The sequence below is a fragment of the Meleagris gallopavo genome, chromosome 1 (assembly GCF_905368555.1).
Source record: "Meleagris gallopavo chromosome 1, MGAL_WU_HG_1.1, whole genome shotgun sequence".
Classification (NCBI taxonomy): Eukaryota; Metazoa; Chordata; class Aves; order Galliformes; family Phasianidae; genus Meleagris; species Meleagris gallopavo.
The window spans coordinates 90,002,983-90,025,279 of record NC_139404.1 but is presented as its reverse complement, the minus strand read 5'-3'; the positions used below and the strand labels follow the sequence as shown (position 1 = coordinate 90,025,279).

The following is a 22,297-nucleotide window of genomic DNA, read 5'->3' as shown; positions in this document are numbered from 1 at the left end:
TTTTCAATTTTTAAGTGTATCATTTTTTTAACTTCTGCATGATTAGAAGATGTATTTCTCGACAAGGAGTGGGGGGACAGAACCTTTTAGTCACAGCACCTTTTCTAACTGGCTTTTCAAACTTCCTAAGCCAAAAAACTTTTCCAGCCTTCGCTTTGAGAACTTACACCTACTTCGTCTGGGCTAAGAAAATCTGATTGATCTCCAGACTACCTTTGGACAGTGCGGATACTGTTCTCCGCCAAAGCATACCTCATTTTTGTCTGAGCTAGTAACTACACACTGATATTGAATTCCTGCTGTCAAGTACCTTATTCTGAAAGGTCAATGGGAAAACATATCTCTGTGGTTCAAAAAGTGTTCAGCAGCTGCTAATGGTATCTTACAGCCTCTCACGCCAAATGACTTCAGACTATAGTTCACTCATAGTCTGATAATGGACAAAGGTAAATCTAATTAGAAGATATACTGGCAGTCTGATTGCCTTCATTTTTTCTACCTCATAATAGATAAGAGTGTCTAGATAATAATAATAATAACAATAATAACAACAACAACAACAACAACAACAATAATAATAATAATAATAATAATAATAATAATAATAATAAATAATTAAAGCCTTCTCAGAACACTTGTCTGGCTGAAGGGCTGAATGTTATAAATGGCTACTCTTCTATCCTTACTGCAGGTTTGCAGCCAGACATGCTCCTCCTTTGTGTAATAGTTAATGGTTTTAAATGATATTGGAAAATATGAAAAACAATTTTCTTGACAGGTTTACCTGGGAAAGAAAATCTAAACAGCCATAAGCCTAAGACATCCAGTTACGTGATCTGTTGCCTGACTAAGATGAGCATCTTCAACTGAAGGAAAGCAGTGTAAAACCTGAATTACCTTTTTCATTTTAGCCATCACATACGGAGAAAGGAGTTTGCTTTGCTTTGTAAGCAGGGAAATAAAGGGCTAGGAAAATTGAGGTTATGAGACATTGTGGGCAGTGGAGTTGTCTGCAATGAATAGGCAACGAGGAGGATGCAAACACTGAATCTTTCAATCCAGTTTTGTAGAAATATGAGATGAGAAGATATTTAACAAATGGCTGGAGATGCAAAGCAATGCAGGGCTATGGAGACGGGTTAGAGAGAGATGAATTTGGCAGTTAGTAGTATAGAGGTGAAACTACATGGTGAGAGGGCTCCACTGAGAAAACATAACAAGTATAACACAAGTGAAAACACTGATTTTGCCTGCAGAAAGAAATAAAAATGTTAAAAAAACGAAGATCCACCAAGTTGAAATCTGTAAAGCAGACAGAATAAAAAGAGAGCAATCGTTGACAGACAGGGAGGGAAATGTGGCAGAACAACCAGATAAAACAGCTATAGAAATGCCTCCTTTAACTCAGCAAGGAGAGAGTCACAGGTAAAATGTACTTGAGGAAAACCAGGAAGAGAGATGTCAGAGAAGACAGGGTCCCATGAGACCTGTGGAGACAGCCTGAGGAGATGATCAGTGCTGTTGTCATGGAGGCACCAGCTAATTTACTGACAGTCAGAAAGGTAGAGTGGGAGGAAGGGCAATTTTTCCAAGAAGACAAAGCAATTGAAAATAATGGAGAGAACACTAGGACATGAAAAGCAAAGGAAATGAAGGGACAGACTAAAGAGAGTGCAAAATGGGCTGCTTTCTCTTCAGGTGATGCAAAGATCAAGCTCTTAGCAGAACTGACATTGTTTGTAGAAAATGAAATGTCCTGAAAGCTGGGAGAAACATCTAGCAAATAAAAAATTGCTAGGAAAAAACTGTTCTACTGGGTTTCAAGTATAACTAGCAAAACTGTAATGTATGGATGCCAGCATGGCCAGACAGTCAGAGGAATACATGTCTTCTCTACCATCCCTTAGTCCAGTGAGATACTCAAGCCTCCATCTGCTCTTCACAACAAAAAGCAGAAATTTGTGACCTTCCAGGGGGGCAGGAGGGAGATGTTTGTAGAAATTTTGCATTTAAAAGAAAAGTTTTCTCTCTCTTTTTTTTCCTGGTGATGCTGGTATGTAGACCATCCTCTGGTTAGTGGCTACCAACATTACTTTCAGTCCCTCACCACAGAAAGCATTATTACTATCAGAGCAGGTACCAAGGATACAAACATGTTGCAAAAGGAAATATATCATTCTATGGTATCCTTCAAATCTTTATATTACAACTCTCACCTAGATTCTAGCTATTTTGCTTTTTTTCACCTTCTGCTTGTGGCACAAGATTTCTTATAAGGTCTTGTGGGCATCCAAATTTGTCAGAAAGTAACATGGATGTTAGTAGCAAAGGCTTTTACTCTTTCAAGAAGAAAGAAAGATAGAAAATGAAATCATTACCTCTCAGCTTCATTTGCCTCACTGTGGCTAAGGACAAGGGTACTAAGAGGAGTCAAGGTGTTAATTGCAGATTTGTATTAAAAAAATGTGCAAAATAAGGGAGCCAATAGCAGAGATGCCAGACTTCTAGTTTCACTGTCTTCCTTTTCCTTGCTAGTTTTTCCTTCTCAGAAAGAATACCTTCGTCTCCAGAATGACCGGTGCTTCTGTAATTACTGAGGGGTCTCTTTACTGCCAAGCATCCCTCTTTGCAGTTTAAGGGTGCTGTTTCACAGCTTACACCTGCCTGATCTTTCTGTCTTGCTCCTTCTCCTTCTCTTGACTGCAGCCCAGGCTGACTGCAGAAGTGAGGTAGGAGTGCGGAACAGCAGTATCTCCCGTAGCTTTTCAAAAGCTCAGAACGATTTGTCATTCGTGCACATAAACATCTGACAGAAACATATGGCAGGAATGAGCAATAGCCCCCTACGCTTGCTCACTGTGGAGCTGACAGGGCTGCTTGATCCATGGTACAGAAGAAAAGGGAAAAGGAAATACATTTCTTTGAAGCTGGGGGATTAAAACATTCTCAAAGGTGATCTTTGCAAAGCAGCTGCCAATTCCAAGTACTTGCTTATGGTGTTTGTCTTTCTCTTAAGATCTCTGCCTCTTATAGCCACACAGTCTAACTATTGCAGGAATCAAAGCAGTCATGTACAATTTCTCCACTGTGTTGTATGTTGTGTTTGAGCTGGTGACCCTACCTTGCTGCTGTGCTGTCTAGTCTCTTCTGACTGCCTGCTGTCCAGATGTAGTCATCCAGATGCCTGTCACACTTCTTATGTGACTTTTACCAAATGTCCAGATTTTTCTGAGCCTTGCTGGATCATTTATGGTCTCTCCTTTTTTTTTTTCCCCCCTACAATTAATAATGTTCTTCAGTGGTGCTAGAAGAGAGAACTGTGCTGAGTTCAAGCAATATGGGGCATGGCATCTTTACTCTGGCAAGTCTTAACACAGGATTGTCCCAAAGAATCCTTTTGGGCAGCCCCAACTGGCAGGGAAAGACAAGAGGACCCAGGCAACATCCAGCACAAAAATACCATTCCACTTGGACTTAGGGCTCCTCTTCTTCCTTCTGGTTATATCTCATGTGATAACAGTTTATTTTTAGGCTAGTTTTCTTAAAAATACAGTAAATGTTCAGGACCATCTAAACTGGGAGCTACAGGACACAGAGAAAATACCAGCTAGGAGTCCAGGGAAAAAAGATATCCAGGAGCTCGAGGGCTGGAATGAGCATCTTTTGTGACTTCTACTCCAAGTGATCCTTTGGAGTAGTGGATGGGCTGACTGTTCATATCATTGCATCTTTTCACCTCCATGAACCAATGCGCTCTGTAGAGTAAATTAAGATCTGATACTCCATGCATGTGAAATGTTAAAGTGTCAGATCCCTTTTCAACAGGTTATTAGGATGAGCATCTTCTTCATCCTGTTGTGAGTAATGCTGAATGAAGAGTTATTCAAAGAAAGATGTCACTGAAAAATAAACTAGTATTTCAGGGGGGTTGTGCTCTATCAACTCCTGGGTCAATCATGTCAGAAGAGACTGCCTTCAGTGACTTTTTTCTCATGTCCACTTGAATCTGCTGATTCTTCAGCACTGCTTGATCATCTTGATTAGAGAAACCATCATGTCAACATAAGAAAACAACAAATACAGTAAAAAATAAGCAGATTAAACAATCACGCTGTCAAAAATAAGTCAAGAGCACCATTATAGCTATTTAAGCTGTTTTATTCAATCTTTCTGATTCAGACCCTGAACTCCTTCGAGATCCACAGAGTTCCACATCCTGCAGCTGTTCTCTATAGTCTGTTCTCAGTGGATACTCTGTGTTGGCTCTTTCTTCATAAGGAAGTTTATATACCTATTGCATCTCAAGTTTTGTCATGTTTTCAAGTTTATAAGGTCAAATTTCTTAGTAGAAGCCAAGACCAGGCTCTCTGTTCCCTTTATCTGTTGAGATGGCAACAATGTCAGTATTTTTTCCTCCCAAATACAAGTTTTTCATGCCTTTCTCATCTCAAAACAATTGCATAATGCAAATGTTTCATTTCTGGCAAGAGACCACAGAATTATGGAGCTTCTGTACTGTGCAATGCTGCTTTCTGGAAACATTAAAAAAACTCTACTTTTTCAATTCTAAATAGCATGTGAAGTGATGAGTTTCAACACCAAGAAGAGAAGAATTCATATCTGCAAGAACACCAGGTAAGATCACCTGGGCTTACCAGAAAATGTAATATTTATGTATGAAAAGCTAATGAAAAGCTACAGCAGCACAAACAGAAGGAAAAAAGAGTTATGGAGATTATTCTCTGAGTGATAATGGAATGTGAAGAACAAAGCAGTTATCTGGCAAAGTCAACAGGGGTTCATGAAAGGAAAGTCCTGCCTTACTAATTTGATGTCCTTCTATAACAAGATGACTCACTTTTTGGCCAGTCTTGTTTCATATTTTTATCGATGGTCTGGATGAAGGAGCAGAGTACATCCTTAGCAAGTTTGCTGATGGGAGGCACTGTTGATTCTCTGAAGGTAGGGATTCTCTGAGGGATCCGGATAGACTGGAGTTTGGGACAATCATAGTTGGTGAACTAGCATAGTTCAGTGAAGGAAAATGCCAGGTTCTGCACCTGGGATAGAAAATAACAGATGCAGGCACAGACTGGGAGATGAGTGGTGGGAGAGCAGCTCAATAGAAGGGAATAGAAAGGGATCTGGGAGTGCTGATTGACATCATGAGCCAGCAGTATGCCCTGGAAGCCAAGCTACAAACTGCATTTCAGGGTGCATTAAACAATGCATAACCAGCCAGTCAAAAGATGAGATTCTATTGCTATACTTAGTGTTGGTGCAACACTGACTTGAGTACTGTGTACTGTTCTGGGCTTTAAAATACAAACAAGATATTAAGGTCCTTGAAAGTGTGCAGAGGAGGGCTACAGAGCTAGTAACAGGGCTGGCAGGCATGTCCTGTGAAGAGAGGCTGAGGACACTTGGGCTTGTTTAGACTGGAGAAGGGAGGCTCAGAGGTGACATCATTGCTCTCTACAGCTTCCCAAGGAGTGAAAGTGGAGAGGAAGCTGCTGGTATCTTTTCCCTGGTACCAATTACAGAACAAAGCTATGCTAGGCTGGACATTATAAAAGATTTCTTTGTCATACAAGTGGTCAAATACTGGAACAGGCTTCCTAGTGAGATGCTCGATGCCTGTCAGCATTCAAGAGGCATTTTGATAATACCCTTAATAACATGCTTTAACTTTTGGTTAGCCCTAAAGTGGTCAAGCAGTTGAACTTATCTCTGTAGGTCCCTTCCACCTGACCTCAATCTCTTCTATTCCATCCCATTCCAAATTTAAAAACAAAACGGATTTTCTAATTAACTTGTAATCAGTGTGATTCCTACAGAGAAAGTACAAACATCCTTATGTTTTCCCCTGACTTCCACTTCCTTAAAAAACATTTGACCCCAAGGCCTTGCATAGAAAATTTAAGTGCTGTTTTGGAGTGCTTTTGTTACCCTGAGATCTGAAAATGTCCAGTGAGTTTTGAACCAGACTTCTCAAATCTCATTAGAGACGCCCTATTCTTAACTGCAAGAAATCCCACCAGATGGTGGAGGAACAGTGTCTTGGCTTTGGGCAAGACTCAGTTTAGGAAAAATCTCTAAATGAAACATTGACTCCTCCATCAGGGGAAACATCAGAGGAATTTTGGCTTTTGGGAGACGTTGTTCCTGACCATACTTCGCAGCTGGAGGAACTGCACCACTTCATTTGAGCTAAGTAATGTAAGAAAAACTGCTCATGTTTTGATGGATATTTATTTTAACAAATCTTTTCATGGTGAAACTCCTTTCCAAATACTTCTGAGAACAGTTTCTGCTTCAGCCCAATTCAGACTCCAGCAAAGTCTCCTCCTTTTTGAGAAAAAAAGTCTTTTTTGTATTTGAATAAATATAAGAGCTTTTTTTTTTTTTTTTTTTTTTGTGATTCTTAACACTGCTGGAGATATAAAATGAGATAGAAGTAGAAATTTAATTAACTTCTGTCTAGGTATTGGATGGAGGCAAATAAATAGCCACACCGTGTGTTGACTTTAACTGTGAGCTTATTTAAGACAGGAAGCAAGATCAGGGAAATCAGTTTCCCCTTCTCAAACCATTCTAATGACTGGCCAACAATTTCTGCATGGTCCATGAGATGCTATCCCAGGAGTTTCAGCAACAAGGACGTGGTGACAGCCCAGCCACAGTGGTAAGGAGCTTGATGGCAGCTAATTTCTACTTCTTTGCCTATACAGATGTCTCTACCAGAGCTGTCAGATTGCTCCTGGTAACCACCTTTGCTGACAGCTCACGAAGCTCAGTGTTTCAGAATCTGCAGTATCAAAGTACCTTCAGGCTGTCAGTCTGTAAGCTGCTAGAAGATCTACAGATGAGTGGACTGCAAGTTTCATAGGCCCATACACAATGACACTGAGGAAATAATGTGCTGCAGGCAGCACTATGCTTAGCTCTGCCTGTCTGCTTCAATTTTAGCTCTTTAATTTCCTGCGGCTGCAAATCATGGTGAAAGGCTGTGCTGTGATTTAAAGATTCTGCCTTATACTACATGTGTTTTTGAACTGAGACCATCATTTTTTTGCACCCATCCTTAGGATCTTTATCTGCTGCTCCTTGATTTTCTTTAGAAATTGTCCTTTATTAAGAAAGTCATTTTCATTAAGAAAAAAAATTATATATTCAAGGGCTTGTGAAGACCTGGCAAAAATCACTTGCTGTCTTCTAATCCAATGAATGTTGAGAGCTGCTGCGTTTTATCTCTAAGATGTGATACTTAAAAAAAAAAAAGGGAACTGGATTAGGCTTGCCATGTTTAATCACACTGGGCATATACGCAGGCAGCTGTTTAGATGAGCTGTGTTTGCATTTGCCTTTATCTTATCGTGTGCTGTTCTGTCAACTGAGCTTTTTAAAATGGAAAGTGGAATCTTACATTCATGGTGAAAGGGAAGCTGGTGACCAAAACCTTTGATACTTTTCAAGTACTTTAAAGTCTTTTCCCCACTAAAAATGATAAAATGGGTTTTTGATGATTCCTTGTTTTTCCTCTGGGATTTTTACATGAATAATTACTCTAACTTCAGTTTATATATGCATATATAGATAATGCTTTTACACTCAATGAGCAGCATGCAGATGATTCATGAGCTTTTACTTCACTGTGATTGTTGCTGCATCTTGACCTATACTTTCCATTTGAATTCTAATTGTTGGCTATATTAAGGTGGGATTCACTCCTTTCTTTTGTGTAAGATTTTAGAAGGATTTTCCAATTCTAACAAAAATGCATTATTTTCAATGATGACAATGCAAATAACAACATTCTTATGTAATTTTTTAATATATTTGGGAGTGTATATTAGTATATTTGCTGACACTTACAGCCTCTAATTGATTAGCTGTGTTCTGAGCAAGAAAAGATGATAGAAGTAAAAGGTTTTATAAAAACACATGGAAATATGCATCCCTATGAGAAAACTTAAGGCAAGGAGGATTTTTCAAGTGTAACAAGAAATGTGAATTGTTGCCAATCAGTATTAAGCTTCATGATTTCTTTTTACTTCAGTTTGTATAGCTGCACTTTCAGTCTGATTCTGAATGACTAGGTACAATCTTTCTAAATCCTACATTTTCCTCCTGTAGATATGTAGATATGGAGAGCATTCTTATCTACTGTTTAACAAGGAAAAGTATTCAGCAGTAATGATAGATCTGTCTGCCTCGCTCCTGCAGGAGCAGTTACACTGATATTAATATATAATTTTGCATGCGTTTCATACAGGTTGGAAGTAAGATCTTGCATGATCAGGGTGTTGACATGGAAGGGGTGGAAACTAGACAACAAGCAGTGGATATTCAAGGCTTTCAACTATAAATACGATGAAAAATACGAAGTATTTTTGTTCATTTAATGCTGTAGTACAGAAAATAGCTTTTCAAATAGCTTTACTTACAAAACGCTGGAAACACTGCAGGCAGCAGAAAGCAGAGAATTTAATAATTGTCTCTCTGTTGCACAGAATCACGATATGCTGGACTCTGTATCTTCTACACCTTTTTTTTTTTTTTTTTTTTGCTATTGCTGAGCTCCTTGATATGCAGCCTGAAAAAGGAAGAGGTAGAAGAAGCCTTGTGAAAAGCAGAAGGGAGAGAAATAGATTTTCAGTAAAACAATCAGAATCTATTTATTTTTCCTTAACATTACACAGAATATAATTTCACAGCCCTAAGCTCTTTGCCCCTCATTCAGTTCTCTCTTGCTGTGGGAAGAGACTTGTGACACAACAACAGATGCTGTCATACTGATTTTTGGGGAGATTTAAAAAAAATTTAGTAATGAAGACAATCCCTCAGTATCACCATTGATGGGAGAAATCCATGCAGACATCATCAGATCACACAGGTGTGATGTATTTAGGAAAAGTCTGTGGGGCTGGGAGCTGCGGTGTGTTGATAGAGGGTGCAACACTGGAAGCCTGGGTGTGATCAGAGTTCCTGCACTGCGACTGAGCGATGCCTCCTACTCTGGGAGGGTCACGCTCTTCGGGAGTGAGTTACACAGTTATGTGCGTTTATAGCAACTGCACGTTGCACTTCATGTGATGAGCGAAGCTCCTTTGTTACAGAAAGGAAAAAAGAAAAAGAAAAAAAAAAAAACACTTCAGAAATACTGGAGAGAATTCTGCAAGTCTTGCGTGCTCTGTTCCTGAGCCTGTGAAACCCAATACTTTGCTACAAGTTTTAATCAACTCAGTGTTTATTCAGAAAGAGGCATAAATCCACTGCCACTCAAAATTAACCTAATTCTTGACATGGACTCAGAGTTGAGTCTTGGTTATCTTACACTTCTGGAAATCTCTCAATACGAGTCAGCACGTACATTACCACATCTACATAATATTAACTATACTCCTGCCATCACAGGGTGCCAAACTATCTCTGCATTTCCCAAGCACAATCTGTTCTTCTCTTCCTATTCTCCAAGTCTGCACACCACAGACTGACTCCCACAGCTATATCTAACAAATTTATCACTTTCCTCTCTGTGGCATTTTCCTGAACATGGATATAGAACACACTGTAATGTAATACTTGGCAGAACCACATTCCCTGTAAAATAAAACTATGTTTCTTGTTACTGGAAAAGCTTTTAAATGTGACTACTCAAGACTAAGAAAACAGAAGGCAAGTAAACAGTAGCTCATGTCTGTTATTTAAAATCAACCGTCTTCAAGTCATCCTGAATTTTTGTGCTTGACAACTTTTGAAGTCTGGGAGCAAAATGCCTATGACATTGCTTCCCAAATTATTTCCACATCAGCTAACCTGTGGTGTTTATTTCCACAATTTATTTTGACACTCCTGGTAAAATTGGTGACAAACGTAGGCTATTTGCTGAGGCTGTAAAAATGCCTTTTGCTAAAGGGGTCAGATTAAAATTGAGAAAAGAATGTGAGATGTAAGGAGCCTATTTGCCTTCTTAAAATGTGTTAGTCATGCACCTGCATCAGGTCACAGCAATCAGCACTGATGGCTTGCCACCTCATGTCACCTTGCAGGGACTATATGTAGTAGAGGACACTATCTATGTTGAGTTATACAATAGAGGCCAATAGTTCAAACCAGTTTCTGTACTGAAGCCTATATCTCCCTATGTGCCATGCAAATTACAAGGAGATCTCCCACATGAGCAATCACAAGGAAATTAAAACCAAACAAAAAAACTATGCAGAGAAAGCACCAAAGAATGATCGTAAAAAGTAGAGTCAATGGCAGGCTCAAGGCAGGTATGAAGAGGTGTTTATCCTCACGCTGGGCAGCACCTGTGGTGGATTTCTGTGCCCTGAACAGTCTTTGCAGACAGGGATTTCTGGAAGGAGAGCATCACTTCTGAGCAGGCTCCTTCTGTATTTTATCACTACCTAAATATTCTTAATTTACATCAGATAATGATGTAGTATGTTACTGATACAAAGTGAATCTTGTTTTCTGGGTTTTGATCATGAAAATGTCTGCTTTTTTTTTTTTTTTTTTCTTTTTTTTTTTTTTTTTAACTAATGGATTTAGTTAAAGTGCCTAGAGAATCTCCTGTATGAGGAAAGGCTGAGACTTAGAACTCTTCAGCCTGGAGAGGCTGAGAGGGGACCTCCTCACTGTTTATTAATATTTAAAGGATGGCAGTCAAGTGGATGGGGCCAGGCTCTGTTTGGTGGCATGCAGTGGAAGAACAAGGGACAATGGGCACAGACTGGAATACAGGAAGCTCCATACAAACACGAGGAAGAACTTCTTCACTGTGAGAGTGACAGAGCGCTGGTACAGGCTGTGCAGAGAGGTGGTGCAGTCTCCTCCTCTGGAGATATTCAACACCCACCTGGACACTTTCCTGTGCAACCTGCTGTAGGGAACTGCTTCAGCAGGGGGTTGGACTGGATGATCTCCAGAGGTCCCCCACAGTTCTGTAATTCTGTAATTTCTTCAACTTTTCCTGGTGTTCTTACTTCCCACTGCTCTGACTGAAACCCATCTTTATGAAGCTGCTACCTTTAATTCAATTCTGATCTTCATTTGTAGAGTGCAACGTAGTATGGTCTAGCAAAGTTTATACATCCTGCAAATTCCCAGCTCCATCTGCCTGCTAGGCTTTGTCTCATGCTGTCCCCTGGATGAGGACCGTCTTCCTCAGGACTGCTAAAAGCCGCACTGGCTATTTATTCTCGCCCCCACCCCTCTCATTTTTAACGTCTTCCTCCTCCCGTTGCACTGGCGGTTGGCTGTGGAAGCACGGCAAGCCGTGTAGAAGGGGCTCCCTGCCCCCCAGCCGCGAAGTCTCTCTCGCAGCCCCACTGTCCCAAGCGGGCTGAGGGGAACGGTGGGAAGAAGTCTCGTTGGCCGCCGCCCCACATCTGTGAGCGGACCGGGCGGCGATGGCCGTTGGAGAGGGGGCGAGCGAGTGAGTGCGGGCGGCGCTGCCACCTCGCGGCAGTTGGGAGCAGCCGTTCCCGCGCTGCCGCCATCTCGGTGCTGCGCGTGTCATGGCGCTGGCAGCCCGAGGGCGCTTCCATAGAACCAAACCTTAGAAAAACCTAAATTTGGCGAGTTAAATTTGGCCGCCCGTTTTGAAATGAGCACCTGCTTTGTGATCTGAGCATCTGTTTCTCTGGGAGTTACCAACGGGAAAAGAAAGGCTGGAAAACAGACGCTGAGTTGTGCCTGATGGCTTCCGAAGCTCTTTTGTGTCCAACAGTGATCAGACTTTAATTGATAAATAAATCTGTCTCTGTTTTGGCTGCAAAAATCAGAGAAGTTTGCTGTGCTGAAGCTGAGAGGCACATATTTTCCACTGTTCAACAGGTTTTTTTCTCTCCTCGTGTTCACAAGTGACAGCAAGGGGAATTAAGTGGAGATGCAATGATTTTATAAATTAATTCCCATCTGAGATATAGTTAACTCAACTCCTGGACAACAAACCAGGCGTGTTCTGAGATCCCTCTGTAGAAGTGCTTAGTGAACTTCAGGCTGGCAGCAAGAAGAGGGCAAATGCAGTTGCTGCCTTGTATTGTTGCAGTCTGTGGAGGGAAATAAGCTAAGCGAGCTTCAGATAGCAATTAGGATCTAACTGTGAAGTACCTCTGAGACACGCTGGTATTTGCCAAACTGCCACAGAAGAAAGAAAGAAAAAAATCGCATGCAGTAGATATTGCTTTTCATATTGAAGCACCATACTCAGGCTGTACAGATGGCCAACTAGTTTATTCCTATTTTCTGTGAGTTACTCGACCTTATGGGCTCCCTCTTGATCTTCCTTTATTTGTGAAAGATGCTTAGAATTTTAAAGAGATATGTTCTACAGACATAAATAAGCACTCTCAAAACTCTTGCTGGGAGGAGTGGACATGAATGCAGGAGAACAATAGCTGTATCCAGCACCTGTGATTAACGTGGAGTTGTGCAAAGGCAGAACAGTTGCATTAATGCCTTGTTTTCTGCCATTAAACCAGTGAGTTTGTAAGTGTATATCCAGGATGAATGTGGCTGCTTGTTTCTTCTCCTTCAAGACACACACTGTTCCTTAACAAGAGTCAATGAAACTGATAATTTTACTTTCAGAATTGCTGCTGTAAGCTAAGTAAAGAGATTTGAGGACTAAATTAATTAATTGATTGGTCTGTTGGGGGCAGAATGGCAAAAAAGAAAGAATTCTCTATTTAGAAACTGAAAAATTAGAGTGCGAAGAGTCAGAGAAATATAGGTAATTGTTTAGCTGTCCTTCACTTTTTAATGCACTGCACTTTTTCTTGATGAGCCATGACAGCTGAACGTTCACTCGTGAGAAGAAAAAGCAGAGTGCTGAAGTTACACTTGATTTACAAGATTTTATCTTTCACCAGGATTTCTTGTATATACACTAGCTTTGTATGTTTCTCAGAGTACTTATTTATTTTAAGATGTGTTGGCCACTCAGATGCCAATGAAGCCAACTGGAAGCCAAACATTTTGTATTTCTCTCAGTTGTTTCTGAGTTAATGTCATTTCCAATTGCAATTCTAGAGTTTAAATTGCAGATTTGAGGTTTAGTTCTGCTATTAATGCAAACATTTGGGGAGCTGGAATAGTGCCTCCAGGTCTATGGCTAGACAAGTAGTCAGAACAGAAAGTTCTTGCATAAACATGCTTTTAAGACTGTGTGCTTAACATCCTAAAGTAGCTTTGAGGTGAGCCGGACTTCACAGGGTGTCAGAACCAAGACCAGACCCCTGGGCTCCACCTGGATCTGGGTGACGTTGTGTAGACTGTCTCTGGTGACTGTGCATTTACAGATGGGTTTACTTCACCATAGACTGTGCCTGATGCCAGGAATACTCTGTGTGATGATATGAGAATTTCTTAGACAGTGGAATACTGAAATATATGCGACAGTATGTTTGGAATCATAATTTCACAAGAAATTTGAATTTGTGACACTAAAATTTTACATAAAAAAAGAAAAGGAAAGCAAGCCAGCAAGTTGTGGTGCACTGCAAGGATGGAGAGCAGGACAGGGTTTGAGCAGTAGCTGGTAGTTCTGTTTAAGCTAGTTGTAAATCCATACAGTTTAACTGTGCAAAAATCTTGTACCAGTTTTGAGATGGGATGTGGTTTTTACTACATTTGTGGATTTCTTGTTGGTCGTTTTTTCCTGTTTTGGTCCTTTGCAGACCTTAAGTGTGCAGTTTGTTACCTCAGACTCAGGACAGTCATGAATGTGCATTTGCCACCCTACCAAAATACTTCATAAAGAACAGGATCGTAAGAGCTGTGTATCACTGCAAATGTTAAGTTTGCATTCTGAACTCTGTAAGGTGGATTCGTAATGCTCAGGCTCTACTGTTCTCTCGCTTCATCTTGTTAAGAACTGAGAATGGGCACCTTATTCTCACAAGTTGGTGCATCATCCATGTATTGATATAAGCAGTGTCCTTAATTCTGACTCTTGTATATCTGCAAGGGACCGCAGTATGAATGGCAAGTGCTATGCACTGGGCCTGTTACCATAGAAAAGCAGAACACTGCCTATTCTTGTACTGCAGTATTGCATTCAAACTCTCACACTGACAGCTCTGGTTAACCTGCTTTATATGTTTTACTGATTCTTTGTGATATCCTTCGTCCCTTCTGCTTTTTAAACGTTTATTAGAAACCCACACTTTTCAGGAAACTCCTAAGAATACATTGTCCTTGTATTTCATTCTCTTACTAGGAGAATCAAAAATACATTCCAGGTTCTACATTGTATTTCTTCTATGTCTTGTGCAACTAATTTGCAGAATTTTGTGCTGACACGCTATGTTGTTTCTGTTCCTATTGTTTAGAATGGACTTCAGATGTGCTCGGATTTCCTGGAAAATACAGGCCCCTGAAATGTCTCTACCTCCCTGGTGTTTTTTCTGCTCATGTTTTGGTAATAGCTGTTGCCAATTTGCTCTGCTTTGTATTCTCCAGAGGACAGTGATCTCTAGTTCCAGACTGAAATTACCTGACACTGCATATAATTTTGCTTATTAAAAAGAGGCATGTCATTTTTCAATATGTGGTAGTGTACTTACCTTCATTTCCTTCTCTTGGTCATTTGGAAGCTGTTCCAATGAACTCAAGCACGCAGTTACCATGCAGTGGATTTGTCCTCGAAAGATAAACGTTGCAAGCATTTCACATGCTATAGAGAAGGGATAATTTTAAAGAAATATTGCAGTAGTAGCAAGGAGGCAGTGTTCTAACAATGAGCTAGTAAGAACTTGTCCAAAACAAGCAAAGTCTATTGTCCTTATTCTTCTGCAAAGAAGGATCCTTTTGGAGTTGATTATTGATAAATGCATAAGAGATTAACTTGTTTTCTTAATGGTAATTTATAACGACATAATCTGCTCTGTGTAATGCTCTCTTGCCCAGAGAAAATGAAAACAACTCTAGTTTGAAAAATCCTATTGCTGTGGGTGACATCTAGTTGCTCTTATTGTTATTGCACATCCATTAATGGAAAGAAGCGTTCACCCTTTCACTTTGCAGGAGCCTTTCCTGAGGACTTGATGTGTGGGGGCTAGACAGAATTAATTTCTGGAAATATCTCTGTTTTGGAAATCCTCCATGGAAGATGGAACTTTTTGTCTCCTTCCTCCATTGTGCTTAGTGAGGATAATAGCTACCAGTTTCAGATAAAGGTGATGTTAAACTCTACAATATGACTTTCCCCAGAGTCTCTGGAAGCAATGTGGATGATTATTACTTCTAGGGAAGACAGCATATACATATTGTTAGTCCTTTGTAGTTGAAGTAAATGATTGGCAAAGAGTTAATACTGAAGAGTGCACAGAACATGCCATAACACCTTTGCCACACAACTTGAAGTGCAGTTAGTTTTTTTAATCTGGTTTGCTACGGTAGCTGTTACTGTAATGCCTGTGTTTGGGCAGGGAAAGCTGAGGACTCGAAGGCTCTTGGATGTTTTCTCTTATGTGAATTAATCAGGTACTTTAATACTTAGATGGATACTAGGCTGGATGAGACTAGATAGCTTAACCAGATAGGCTTGGAAACAAGTATTGTTTCCAAATATTTTCTCTACCTGGAATGAATTCTCATTAGAGTTATTATTGAATTTTCCTTTTCCCCCTAGACAACAGTACAAATGAGTAGAGCCTGTTAAAGATCTTATATATTTTGGCATATGTTTACCTTCTCCAGAAAATCCACCCTGGAGATACACTAAGAGCTGTTGGAAACACTATCTGGCTAACCCCAACTCAGGCTACAAATAATCTTCTCTGGGATTGTTAAGCAAGAAAGGACTGCAATGTGAACAATGTAGAGGGAGAGGGGTAGTAGTGTTGGAAGCCTTTAATCTAATCTAACACTGTTCAATTTTTGTACTGATTGGGAAGGAAATTTTTCTTTCTTTTTCTTTCTAGTCACAGGAAGATAGCTCTTCAACTCCAAATGGAAAATTCATCAGGAATTAGCAGGTAATCTCCTCCTGGAAATAATTGCATCTGATGATAGTTATTTCTTGGGCCAAATAGATTTAGTTGAGACTCATGGGGGATTTGTAAGTAGGCAGATGCCTCCATCACAAAATGATTACCCTGTTATGCTTTGATGTTAACAGTCTCAGCAGATAAAGTAGTGGGTGGGTTTTTTATTTCCCTGTTTGTTTGTCTGACTTGGGAAGAAGCCTGCTGAGAGGAGACCTGAATTACTTCTACTTCTTTTAGATGGGGGATAGGGATTTCCACCTCCCTAATTTTCAGTCTCTTCTCTCTCACTTACTGGTAAAGAACAATAAACATATGCTGACAGTTTTGGTATTTACTGAACTTACTCTTAAAAGGATATATTGACTTTGTCAGTTAAGAAGGTGTGTTGGCTATTGCCCAGTTCTAAGTCCATAGGAGATCTTATAACCTTTAATTGGAGAAATAGGCACTCTGAAATTAATGCCTAAGCAGCAGTTTATTAATAAAATATTTTGCAATTCAATTTGCCATTGAACGGGCAGAGCAAGCTAAATGAAATTAAGATAACATTAGGGTGGTGTAGGGATACTTAGGCATGCACGCACTTTATACATTTAGGATAAATTAAATAGATATCTGCAGAGCTTAGTGGGGAAAAAAAAAGATTGTCACTATTTCCCAATGTTAATCAGGAGTATTGAAATGAGACTTCACATGTAAGTTGGACTTTTTTCATGACATTATCCTTTCTGTACTTACAGACAAATTACTTTATACTACAGATCACAGAATCAGAAATGATGTTAATGGTTGGGAGGACAATGCAATGTAGCCAGTTAATGAACGAGCTTGATCTTTACAGAAAATTATTTTGAGCAGATACACACATATATAGAAAGAAAGATTAATTTAGAGACCTTTGTCATTAAAGCAGATTTTTGTATGGTTTTGTGTGGGATTTAAGGAGGATTAAATGTTTGACATCACTTTGCCTGCACAGGCTATGTTGAAGAGGTTACTGAGCGGGTGATGGAGAATTCAAATATGCTCCTGTGCTGAAAGAGTGGAAGCAATGGATCAGACTGCAGCCCAGCAAAACAAAGTGCTGTATTTACTACATTTCTAAAAGTAAGGTGCTTCTGATTTGACAGCAGATGCTGCAGGGATGTAGAGCTTAAGGAATTTTTATGTTTTGCCAAAATATGAGGGAAACTCAGAGAGGGCATCAGAACTGGGATGCCACTGTTTTCTTTCTTCAGTAATGCCTTTCTTCACATGCATCCTTTGTATGATATGCTGTTTCTAAACAGTAAAAACACTAAAAATAAAAAGTCAGCAAGGTGGATTGGCTGATCAGGTGCATTTATCTTTGGAAGAGATGGTCCTGGTCATCAAGCTTCTGTTCTTTACCTGCCTGTGGCCGACAGCAGTGCTACACAGCTCTCAAGGTCAGCATCACCATCTTCACCATCGGCAACAATTCTCATTCTTAAGAAAACATAACAGGTAAGCAACACGTTCTGTCTGTCTATGTTCATCTGATAAACTTCATGCTGTCAGCAGTCTTTCAACGCATCCTGTCTGTTTATTGCCCTGCTTTGCCAGTTTCTGAATTTATACTATACATAGTGCATGGATAGGGTGTTCCCAAAAGAGAAATGTTAAACTATTAATTATCAGAGGTTTTTCATAGCTAAACATTTTGTACTGTGATTTCCTGTACATTTCATATGATTGTGCACATGCCCACACACAGCTCTTTGAAATTGTGTGATATCAGAAACTGCTGCGATACTCTGAGTGTTTTAACTCTCTCACTCCCGTTACAAGAAGTAGAAATGCCTTACAAAGTTTGATGCCAATGTTATAAAATGACTTCCATTAACTAAACAGCAGAGTAACTACACTATCAAGACACTGAAGACAATCGTATAGTCATAAATTATGTGAATTATACCTCATGTTTATTGATGACACAATGTGTTCCCTTTCCAGAATATGCCTATGCTTTTAGGTACAATCCTCCTTTTGGAAAGGAGATTGTATCCATTCTTAGTCTTTCCAATCAAGTAGGTGGTTTAAAAGAAATAATGATACAAACCTTTCCACATTTAATTTTCTTGCAAAGTGTTTGTGCTTTTTCCTACAACCACAATTTCATATTTTAGATGTGGGGCCTCTCATAGCATGTAAACAGACCACTGAGTGCCAGTGATAATCCAAGCAAAGTCTGTCTCAATAGAGATGTTGGAGACACTGTAATAAGTAGCCCTATTTAAGGAAGGAGAAATGATGGAATTGTTGCATTTTTTCATGTCCTTGACCCCCTATTAAAATAGGGGAACTGGTAGTTTGTTCATAATAATCGCCTATTGAGGAAGAGTAAGTTGGACTCATCTAGTGTGGGTAAGCTATTTTTAAAATTACATGCTTTATAACAGGCATACAGCTGTTTACATTCTGTATCGCTCTGCATGTGATAATCCAGCAGTGATATACCTCTGAGTCCTTACAGATCTTGTTAAACTCATGGTTAAGCAATATAGGGCAAGAGAACATATCCCAGTGACACAATGCAAGTGCCTGCAGATGCTAGATAGCTCGGTATTTCTGGATTCTGGATTTTCTCAAGGTCATAGGTTCAAGTTTGGTCTAAGCCAAGTGCTCAGGAACAGAACGCCTACTGGCAGACTATTTCAAGCACTAGTAGTTTTGGAGTGAATGTGAGTGTGCAGTTATTTGCTGTAATAAAACAAAATAAAGAGAACTAGACCTAATGTCAAGATGAAGTCTAATCTGGGACTTTATTAGTCTCAGGAAGCAGTTAAGAATCAAATTGAAACAGAATAAAATATCTTATTGTCGCTGTAGGAGTAAAGGTCTGTTTTAAGCTTACTGATACATTTTTGTCAGTGGTAAAAGGGGAACATATGCTACTGTTATTTGCATGTATCCTGTTCTGCAGTAGCTGAGAGGAGCTGCTTCATCTCTGGCATACTAATTTTGAAAGGAGGAGAGAAGCCTGATGGGAGGAGACAGCAAATGTGACATCCTCTGGTCACTGCTGACCTCTTGCCACAAGACAACAGGTCAAGAACAGGAACAATATTAGCATGTTATCCCCTCCATCTTCACAGACCTTTACTAGTACCTACAAATGGATTCACAGGACAGTCCTGTGAGACAAGCAGAAGAAGGACGTTACCAGAATAGAAGCAACGAGGAATGCCAGCACCACATTCTAAGATAATGCTGACTGGGGTATCAGTTTTCTTTATGTGAGGCAAAGGTTTGGCCTTCTGTACCTTTTGCTAGGCCCTTGTGATTTAAAATTTGGAATTGGGAAGAAGACTGCAGGATCTGAGCCATAGAAGATGCCAGAGCTTAACAGCTGCAAATCAGCTTTTCTGTGGAATGGATCCAAACACATTTAATTTTTTTTTTGTTTGATTCTTTCTCTGATTCTGATTCTAAAGACAGCATTATCTTCCAGTACGTTGTAACACGGTCTGACTCTCTGCTGGCCTCTTTTTCTTTCTGGGGAAAAACCTTTCAACCAGCACCAGAGTTATTAGGGACACAGCTGACAGATGGCCTTGGTTAAATGGGTGGCCTTTTAGAAAGAATCCCATGTGAAAATGTTACTTAACCTACAAGTTCCACTGGTTTAATAGAGTAACCCAATTCTCCCTCCAAAGCTATTTGTCTGCATTCTCTTGTAAAGAAGATTTTAAAGCATTAACCAAAAGTACACGAGAAAGAGATTATTTTCATGGTCCATTTCCTAAAGCAAAGAACAAAATATTTGACTGTCCAAATATTAGGCTTTTTGACCGTACGTATTGCTGATGTCACTGAACACTTGGAAATGCAGAGAGGAAAGGAGAGGGAGGGAGAGAGAGAGCCAGAGAGAGAAAACTGTGTAATTTTAATGCCTACAATTATCTGAGTTTCAAAATGTGACAAATGAGTTAAAAGTTTCTGAGGTTACATTGCTATGTAATTCCACAAACTCTCCTGGGAATAGGTTCTGTAATTCTACCTTGCAGTTGGTAGTAGCTGGAGTACCTCAGGAACATATCATTGTGAAGAACTTTCTGACCATTAAATCTAGGGCCCTTCATGATATTCTTTTCACAAAAGAGTCCTTCCAAGTACTCTTTTCATAAACTTACCTAGTTTCATTTTGAATGCAATGAGATAACTTTTTCTCTGCTAAGGAAGTATGGTATCTTGGGTACTAAATTAGTGTGACAGAAAGCAACACTTCTCCTGCCTATTATTCCTGATATGTGAGTCTCAGATTTTTCTGATGTTTATAACTTTCTCCAGTCTGCTGCAAAGGCTTTTGCTTTCTTATAAGTAGCATGGGGCATTAAAACAGAAGAAGAGCCACATAACATTTAGCCTAATGTCCATGTACGATTGTGACTTGTTTCTCACAATGGCTTTAAGCAGCAATTTGGAAGATTAAGTACAGGGCAAACACAGAAAATATTTTCTCTCTATAGCCCTTGGGCCTCCAGTCACTGTATTTCCCTCAGAAACTTACTGTGTTTGGTGTAGTTTTTGCAGACTTAGTGACCTCCTGTGAGTTTCTTTTCCATGGTTGTCTGGTTTCTCCTTGAACCACAGAAAAGTTTCAATAACTTAAAGGCAACCAGTTAGGTTACTAACTACATCACTCCCCAGAAGCCACTGGTTATGGAACTACACTGTTGGCAGTTTGTGGTTAAATGCTTCAGCCAGATATGATCTCATTTCCTTGAGCAGACCTTTGACCTTTCACTTCCTGTTACTTATTCAAGGTTAGATAGGAGCAGATGAGTTTGTTCTTAAAAGCCTGCCACATATTCATTTGTTATTAAGAATTCTGAATTAGTTGTTCTGGTTTTCTAGATAGTGACAAGTTGCTCTTTGAAAGCTCTGTAAGGCAACAAGGTGTTGAGCCACAGGACCATGAAGCAAAACTGGGTAGTGAAGAATTCAAACACTATGTCACTAGTTTTTCATACAAAGAGCTAGTGCTTCCAATAATTTTCTGTATAAATGCTAGTAGGGTTGTCTTCCCTATGTGGTCTGAAACACTTCAAGTGCTTTTTATGTCCTCAGCTGGAATTTAATTATAGGCTACAATTTCATTTACATAATGTAAATGTTGCCTGAAAGACAACCGTGAAAGGTAGAGCTGTTATAACCAAAAGTAGTTGTTTCTTGAGCACGTGCTTCACTGAGGCTGACAAGACCATTTTTTTCTATTGCCCAGATCTATGCCAACACCAACCCCCCATCAGATATCATTTGTTACAACTACCCTAGACAGGTAAAGAGAGATGTTCTTTCCTTAAGTGCATGTGGGCTTTTCCTCTCAATCAATGCAGCCCGACGTCTGCCACAAAACAAGAATGGAAAATCAACTGCAGCATTTAGACTTATGGTGCTCTAGCCAAGCTGTGTAACAAACAGGCCACTGAAATATAAACTATGTCTTTGGTGTGCTTTTGTGAGAACATAGTGTTCCACTGGCAACTGCCACACTACTGTGGTCTTGAATGACCTTGAGAAGCTTTTCTGAAACCTACACTAGTTAAATCTTTCTCTTCTGCTGCTTAATGGAATCGGCTCCATGGGAAGGAGCACTCATAAAAATAACTGCTGATGATTTCACAATGCTGTGTTACTGATCAATAGCAAGATAAGGGTCTAGGATTTCTTGGGAGTAAACAAATGCATGCAATTCCCTTCGAGTCGTCAGTTAAACAACTTTAAAGCTGCAGTGAGGAGAATGTAATACTCTAACTCTTAGCCAAGGAACAACATCTGGAGTCCAGATGCTGATGTTAAAGGAATATCTGCTGAAGAACACTTCTTAGCCTTGGGTGAGAGAGGCAGGCAAGCAGGAGAAAAAAGTGAAGCATAAGTGTGTTTTTTTTTTAAATATATTTTATATATTTTTAATGGGATTTTTAGGAAAGTTGATATCTTTACATGTGCAGTGGTACCAGCATCCAGGAAATTAATATCAAGAATACGTACAACTGCATGTAAGTGGTTTTTTCCCCTTTACAATTAAAAAATATTTTCTGCCAAAGTGAGGTATTGAAGAAAAGGTGCTACGTATTTGTAACGGAAATACTATTCTGACCCCTGCAGGATCGTTCCTAGCTTGAATAACCACTTCCGAGAGCAGCTAGAAATATTTGTTTGTATATATATACCATTTGTATATAGAGTATAAGCTTGAAGATGCTATTCAAATAAGTGGACATAAAAGGTGCTTTTCATTTACACAACATTTCTGTGTATTTTTCCTC

At 39.7% G+C, this 22,297-nt stretch overlaps 1 protein-coding gene across 1 annotated transcript in view; it reads left to right on the top strand.

Annotated features, from left to right (window-relative positions):
• Positions 1 to 17,004: 17,004 nt before the first annotated feature.
• The window catches only part of GABRR3 (gamma-aminobutyric acid type A receptor subunit rho3), a 29,543-nt gene continuing 24,250 nt past the window's right edge, over positions 17,005 to 22,297 (top strand). The window contains exon 1 of the mRNA XM_019620020.2: positions 17,005 to 17,489. Within this exon, the coding sequence (XP_019475565.2) occupies positions 17,362 to 17,489 (128 nt within the window). The 5' untranslated portion in view covers positions 17,005 to 17,361. The remainder of the gene's footprint in view (positions 17,490 to 22,297) is intronic.